The sequence below is a fragment of the Gossypium raimondii genome, chromosome 3 (genome assembly GCF_025698545.1).
Source record: "Gossypium raimondii isolate GPD5lz chromosome 3, ASM2569854v1, whole genome shotgun sequence".
Lineage (NCBI taxonomy): Eukaryota > Viridiplantae > Streptophyta > Magnoliopsida > Malvales > Malvaceae > Gossypium > Gossypium raimondii.
The window spans coordinates 45,805,732-45,813,711 of NC_068567.1; the positions used below are offsets into that span (position 1 = coordinate 45,805,732).

General features: G+C 34.7%; 2 protein-coding genes across 2 annotated transcripts; one reads left to right on the forward strand and one right to left on the reverse strand.

Annotated features, from left to right (window-relative positions):
• Positions 1-235: 235 nt before the first annotated feature.
• On the forward strand, positions 236-5,154 carry LOC105794436 (protein WVD2-like 7). Its single transcript, XM_012623607.2, has 9 exons — positions 236-570; positions 1,415-2,212; positions 2,377-2,592; positions 2,727-2,770; positions 2,854-2,943; positions 3,026-3,122; positions 3,233-3,304; positions 3,475-3,585; positions 4,436-5,154. Exons 1-9 carry the CDS (start codon positions 529-531, stop codon positions 4,871-4,873), a joined length of 1,908 nt encoding a protein of 635 aa, XP_012479061.1. The 5' UTR covers positions 236-528; the 3' UTR covers positions 4,874-5,154.
• Positions 5,155-5,405: 251 nt separating this feature from the next.
• LOC105794437 (uncharacterized) lies at positions 5,406-6,223 on the reverse strand. Its single transcript, XM_012623609.2, has one exon. It carries the CDS (start codon positions 6,083-6,085, stop codon positions 5,627-5,629), a length of 459 nt encoding a protein of 152 aa, XP_012479063.1. The 5' UTR covers positions 6,086-6,223; the 3' UTR covers positions 5,406-5,626.
• Positions 6,224-7,980: the final 1,757 nt, after the last annotated feature.

Here is a 7,980-nt window from a genome sequence, read left to right on the forward strand (position 1 = left end):
ATACCAGAAAACGGTGTCGTTCCCAATCCGAATGCGAGCTTTCTCTAGATCTTCTTCCTCCTCTGAAGTCTGATCCATAATCACAGCCGTCCGATTATAAGTGCGGTGATGATCTGATGAGACAAGACAAAAAGGACAACCAACCCCACATGATAAAAGGGTTTTTTTTTTAACGAAAATAAATAAATAATGATTGAATTGATGGATCAACCTTTCTAAGCTCTTCATTACGTTCACAAACTTTCTACTCTTACTACTATACACAAACAAATTCACAATTTTTATTCCTTTTTTTAGAAAGATCTGAAAATAAACGAGAAAAACAAACAAAACAAAAAAAAAAAACCTTGGAGCTTTGGCTTTTTTTGTTTTTGTCGTGTTACTCGCAAAGCACTTTTAGTTAAGATTCGTGTATTACTGTTGAAGTTGTGAAGAAATGTGTTTCGTTTTGAATTTGATTGACTTGATCCGTTTGATACACTGGGGATGTAGCTTCCTCACTCTTGAATTTTGAGGTAGCTGCTGCGAATGGCGGGAGAGTTTCAAGAGCCTTTCAACATTAGTTTTCTGGTAAATTTTCTTGCTCTTTCTTTCCTTTTGGTTAGGTGTTTGGAATTTCTATTATGTGTTTCATCAATGGAATTATATTTGTCAACTGGGTAATTGTTGTAGTGCTTACTGAATATTGTGAAACCGGTTTATGTTTAGAAATGGTGGAATCTCGATTTGTTTTTAACTAATGAAATGATAATCTCACTGATGAAGTTTAAAACAAGAAAAAAATTTGTAGTGGTTGGTTCACTTCATTTGCAAAACGAACTTACTTCATGTTCATAGTTTGTACATATATATCCCCTTTTGGATGACTCAAGTTCATTTACTTGCTATTGAGGTTTCAGTTTCTCTAGTCCATATCTCGATTAGTTCTAGTTTGATCATGATCACTGTTTCCTATCTCAATTTTTGATGATATTATTTAATAAAATGTCATGTATTCACAAAAACATACATAATGTATCTCAGACAAAGAAATGCAATTGTTCTTAGGAGATGGTATGTATGTTAGCCATTAGTTTTGACATTAACTTATAATTATAGTATTAGATATGTTAGTTATTCTTTTTCAAACTTCAAATTATCTATGGAACAACTTTTGTGTCATTAGAAATGTCTACTATATTATTTTTGAGAAGTTGAAAATCTACAGAAGATTGTCTTTAGCTATAATGGCTTACGGTATCTCAAGTACCTCTACCAATGGGTATTTAAGTGCTGGTGAATTTTGATCTTGCTAACCATTTTTATGAGTTTCTGATCCATGAACTGGATCATAAAGTACGATTTACTTTATTCGCTGATAACTTGTCCATCTATTTGATTTATTCTAACTCCACATTCTTTTCAATCTTGGCAGACAGAATCTTTGCATTCTGGTTCTATATCATTTGGCAGATTTGAAAATGAGCCCTTAGCTTGGGAAAGGAGATCCTCTTTCTCACACAATAAATATCTTGAAGAGGTTGAGAAATTCTCGAAACCAGGTTTAGTTATAGAGAAGAAAGCTTACTTTGAAGCTCACTTCAGGAAGAAGGCACTTCTTCTCCAAGGTTCATCCGAGGGCCAAACTGGAGGTGAAGATCAAACCTGTGAGAATGATGCCGCGGAGAACGAGGGTTACAGAGAATACCAAGTGGTTGAAAATCATGCTGCTGAGAACAAGCATTATGAAGAAGGATCTGATAGTTTAAGTAAAGATAGCCATTGCAATCATTTTGGTGAGAATGGCTTGGATGATGCAGATTGTAGGGAAGATTTTTGTTGTGGAAATGGAAATGAAGGGAACCAGTCTGGTGATGCAAATGAAGGTAGCCTTTGTGCTCACTTTGATAATGGTCTTGAAGATTCAAAATATCATACTGAGGGTGCATTGATTGAATGTGGACTGGAATATCCTGGAGGTTTATCTACTTATGAAACTCATGTTTTGGTCCCTGGAGATGTTAAACCTGAGGAGTCTCCTGAAAGTGAAATTGGATGCGATACACCACTTATTAGCAACGATAAGCCAGATAAAAAGATAGAGGAAAACCATGATGACAATGCAGTTAGTATTGATGAATCATTTAAGTCCAGGAATCCATCTCCCTGTAGTGGAACCACTGGAGAAGTTGATCCTGCTAAGTTAGAGATTCGGCAAAATCATTCTCCTAAGGTATGGGTTTATATTTATGCTAGTTCTTGTTGGTTTCTGAAAAGTAACATTCACTGCAGTAGCCAGAAACTGGATCTCACGTTGTTTTCTGATGTGATGCCTGCATTTCTTTTTGTCTTGTGTTTACATCCTTGTAGCTTATACTTTTTATTTTTTAATTGTAGTTGAAGCCTGCTATTGTAAAAGCTACTAAACCGAGGTTGAAGTCTCCAAGTCCTGATCATTCCCGGAAAAATATTTCTTCTGATCCTTCAAAAGCAGCTGCAAGGGTTCTAGAAAGAAAGGAAAAAGAGATCAATAGGAGAACAAAAGCAGAAAATTTACCATCGCGAACTGCCACTCCAACTAGACGTCTAATGCACAGATCTCCAAACAAAGAGGTGAAAATTTTGGACTTTGACTTGAAAGTTAATGAGAAAAGGCGACCTTTGTATTACCTAGTTTTTATTCTCTGTTAAGAATTCTTGTTAGACTTCATACTTCTATCTGAATTTCCTTGGTCTTTCTTGTCCAGGATTCTGAAAGAGATAATGCAAAATTAAACACTGAGCATAAAAGGTACTTACTATTTCTTGTATTTTAAGAATATACATGTTTCATTTGTAAGGGTGGTTCAAAAGGTTATTTCATTCTTCTTACAGCGTAAAAGGAGCAATGGCGAAGAAAGTAATTGAAGCTCGACCTTCTTTATCTAAGAAGATTGAACCTGTTGCTCACCAGACACCAAATAGGTCTGTAGCAACATGATGGACACTGCTTTATGTTATCAAAAATTTGACTTTCAACCTTATTGTAGCATATTCTGTTCTGTAGGCTGAAGCAGACTATCAGTTCATCTAAGGCAGATGTAAAGTCAAGTGCTGGAGCATTTCAATTCAAAAGTGGTGAACGAGCTGAAAGGAGAAAAGAGGCAAGCAAACATGCTGTCATCTCAAACCCTCCTTTTTTATATTTTTAGTTTAAGGATACAGTTTAGTATCTTAAATTCTTTTCTTTTTTTTTCTCATAAAACGTTTTCAGTTCTCCATGAAAGTAGAAGAGAAAATGCATTCCAAAGAGGTTCAGATGAATCAGATTCAAGCAAGAAAGCAAGTAAGGGAAGCATGCAATACTCATTATTTACTATTTCAAATGAAAATGAAATGGGTTTCCATTATGTGCTTTCTTGTCAGTATTTGAAGTGAAGGACTGCTCTGACATTTCTGGACTAATAATAGGTTGCTAAATTCATAAATAAATTAAGTGCTTTGGTCTTATTGCAGGAGAAGACAGAGGCAGAAATTAAGCAATTGCGGAAAAGCCTTAATTTCAAAGCAAAACCCATGCCTTCTTTCTATCATGTTGCTACAGCACCAGGGTCCAATGGAAACAAGGTACATAAGAAGCTAAGCTATTGCTTTGATTTTATAATGTAGCTCTTGTCTTTTGATGTGATTAGTGTACATCTAGAAAGCATGCACTCTTGACTGCCTATCTACTTTGGAGGTTTATATAATCATAGTCTAGCATAATAGCTTTAGTGTCTCTCAGATTCTTCTTCATTTCGTATTTAATTTTCTCAAAACGCATATAATGTTTTGACGTTGCATGTGGAACGATCTATTTAATGCTATATGAAGCAATAGTAGTAAAAGAAAGAATATTTATATTTTGTTCTTTGCCCATTTGTTATAGGCTTTTGGATATTTGTTGTTTTGTTTGCAGAAGTTTTTTTCTTCTTGTTTCTTCATGTTGGTTTTAGTAGACTTCATTGTTCTTAAGACAGCTCTTATATTGTATGTGAGAATCTGAAACGGATTACACTAGCCAAAGGAAGCTGTTGAAGAAGGGAAAATAATATGCATGTTGGTTGATGACTCAAGAAGTACAAGGTTGATGTTTTTGGAGTTTGTAACCATGGACTATGTATAATTACTAAATCCTGGTAGAGCTTTGTATTGCTCCACGTATGATGGAAAATATGTGATACTTATTTTGGGCATCATATTCTAAATGATCTTAATATCTAAGCATAGGAAACACTGAAATGACATTCTACATGGTTTAGTTTATGAATGAATTTTTCATTTCAAAATGGTACTTCATACTGACTGTCGCTTTGATAGGAAGTTGAAAATGTAGACCTTATTGTTGGACCTATTATAATCTGAATCCTTTATACTTCATATCTCTGTTCCATTTGTCAATAGATTTAACACTAGCTTTCTTCTGTTTTGTTATCAGGCTGCATCATCTACCATAAAACCAGCTAAAGTACTACCAAAAGCAGCAAGTCCAGGAGTAGGAGCTACCGTAAGATCACCACCACTCTCCAAGCAAGCAAATAAAGAGGTCTTTTCTACTGGTGAGTTGAATTTTTGTAGAGTTGAGTCATCATCTAAGTCTGGCATCATATCCTCCACTCCACCAACTGGTAGTCCCGGCTCCTCTGCATCTCTAACACAAAACATCGTCCTTTTGAAGAAAGAGAGAGGGAAAGAGGGCAGTAATTTGCCAAAACATGGAACATCAGAGAAGGGTAAGGTCATAAAAGATCGTAAGAATGGTGGGATGCCAAAAGTAGGAGCTGAGAGAATGAAGAAGAATAACATGAAAAGTGCTGGAATTGTTGCTAATGCCAGTGGTTCTAGTATAGGTCGTTTGACAGTAGTGGCTTCCTGAAACAATCAGCCATGGTTGTTCATTTCATTTTAGGCAGGGCAGCCAACGCAGGTATCTTGGAATTATCAAATCATGTGTTGCGCCTTACCAGGAATGTGGATGGTGTTAGGTTTTACATAGAATACCAGAGGGAAATAGCGAAATGGCAAAGCCAATTAATAGATTGTTGATAGTAGTCTACTCCTGACTCAAAACAACTCAAGTTAAACGGCGCTAATGTAACAAATATAGCTAGCTGGAATGCTAGTCAATAATGGTGGCTTTGTTATTGTTGTTGAAAAGTTATTTGTCTCCCTTCTTATCTACCAACATATAGTCGCTTCCAAGATTAGATTTGAAGCCAAGTGACTTCCACTTTTATGCAGATAAATAGAAAACCTGGAATCAAGCTTTGAAAGGCGTGCCTTTTTTTCAGCTTTGAGAAAATCGTTTTATTATAGAAAATCTCCGTTGTAGGTGATGCAATCAAGTAGGTAAGCAAAATTGTAATTTGAAACAATTTAAAAAAAGAGGAAAACAAATATTAAACATATACTCCACAATCATCTCATCCATTACCAAACAAAAGATTTAAACAAAGTGCGTGAACCACCTCCACCACCCATTTGATTCCTTTGTCTTTTACTTCACCATTTCTTTCTGCAACTAAAAACACATCCAAAACTCACCTTTCTTCTTCTGATTACTCTCATTAAACATGGCTTAATCATAATTACTTTTACACAAGATCTTCCTTTTTTCTCCTTTCACTAGCTAGAAATTCCCTAAACTAGAAATACCTAGAATAATAAATACAACAAGATTTGTGGTAGCAGTGGTGATGAGTAATGACCTTCCAGGACCAACTGTTGCTGCTGCTGACTGATCATCTGTTTGGTGTGGAGGTTTTCTATAGTAGTATGGGAAATAAGGCAAGATAGGGTCAGGAGGGGGCTGACCATATAAAGAATTACCTCCACCATAAGGTGGTGGTGGATAGTAATATGGTAAGTTCCCTGTAGGTGGAGGGTATGCTCCTGTTTGGGAGGGTGGTGAGTAACTAGCTGGAGGTGTTTGTGTCACTGTGCCGCCGCCGCCTCCGCCGCCGGTGCCTGTTGGTGGTGGGAAACATGGATACGGACATGGGTTATCTTGCTTGGTTTGAATAAAGAAGCTGAAGAAGAAAAAGAAGAAGAAGGTAATGAGAGGTTTGTTAAGTAGTGTTTTGGCCATGTTTTAGAAAGCAAAAGAAAGAGAAAATGGTGGGATAGAAAGGAAAGTGGTTGGGTGGGTGGGAGAAGAGTGATGTATGTGGGATGAAAATTACACTCCCTTGTTGAATGGGGTTTTTCGAAGTTAGGATATAAAGAGCCAATAAAGGAATTAAAGGATCGAAAAGTAAGTATTAGCTACTTCCTTTCCTTTGTGTTAAAAGTTGATTAAACAGAGCCTACATTTACTGCTCAAACACAAGGAAGGGGGGGGGGGCAAAAGTCACAATTTTTTTGGACCCCATGCACTTTGAAACTAGGCAATCGAAGACCTGACCATAAGCCATGACTTATTTAGAAATGGTTGTTGAAGATTGCACATGGGATGGGAGAGATGGAATTTTCTGGTTTCAGAGTTATAATTAATTCATCATAACAAAACTAAAAATTATTTTCATTTCTTTTAGTTTTCTTTCTAAATGTCAAGAATGAGCAGTGGAAATGAGAGTTGGATTAAATGTAGGGGTGGGGGTGGGGTAGCAACAAAAATATAAAGAAAAGCAGGATGATCTTTCAGTTCCTCCTCTGAATATTCTAAAATGATTTTATTGATTGGAGGGTCGGAATTGGATGCAATTTAACATATTTTAAGGTAGAAGTTTGCATGCTGCAGTATTGGAATTTGTGTTTATTTTGCGGAATATTCAAAAGCGTAGTGTACTTTTGTTTTTTTTTTTTTTGAAGAGCTCGAAAAAGGTGGAGCTTTTCATGGGTGGACTAAACTACTCCACACACAGGATTAGCTGATGATATGTGAGAATTCCCAAAAATAATGTATATGAGAATGATGTATCCCTAAGCATTTTCTTCATTCAATAAATTTTATTTAAATATCCCTAATTCCTTATTTTTACTTGCACTATGCATTCCCCAAAATTGTATTTAATTCAAGAGTTTATTACTTGTATATTTCTTTCCCTTAAACCACTTAATGATGACCCGAGAAAAAAATCCCGTGTTCAAGCTTTCATAGCTAAAGTCGTGAAAAGATAGATCATATATTGTTTAGTTCATAGTTAAAACTTTGATTATTAAAATTTAATAGTGTTGATGTAGTACATTAGACTATATATGTATATTTCATAAAAGTTAAAAAAATTACATATAATTTTTTTAAAATTCATACTTTTAAAAAAATGTCCATATTAATAATTTTTCTTAAAAATAATTTAACTAAATTTAAATGTTGAGAATCAAAATAATCCAAAAAATCAAAATGATAAAAAGAATTTTAAGTATAAGGGTTAAAATAGAATTATACCAAAAATTAATAGTGGAGGCAATGATTTTGAGCATCTAAATGAACAAAAAAAATTGAAAGTGTGAAAGTTAAAAAAAGAAAAGATTGCTACATATTGAAGCATCCAAGTATCTTTACTCAATCTTAATATTATATGTTTTATGGGTAGAATAATTCATGATTGGTTTGTTTTTGTGATTGTAGGAATGCATTTGGGGTAAGGCAAAAGAGACGGGAAATTGGGGGCTTTTTGTTTGTTTCATTGCGTCGGTGGGAGTATTCGTTTTTATTTTTAATGCAAACTTGTTTTGACGTGTGGTGCGGTTGTTCACTACATTAATCCAATTGCCGGGTACCTAACATATTTAAACACTATTTCCTGATTCTTTTAAAAGTATTAATAATGAAATTTCACCATTTTCACTGCCTAATAATAATGCTTTCCTTTCATGTTTTTAAAGCAATTCAGTTGACATCGTTGTTATTATAGTAATAAGAAAGATGTGAATTTAAACACATTTTTCTTTAATTTAAGAGTTATGAGAGATTATAAATAGAGAAAAACATTTTTTTTAATTTAGCAAAAAACCGTGTGTTAAATTTAATATTTAACTAAT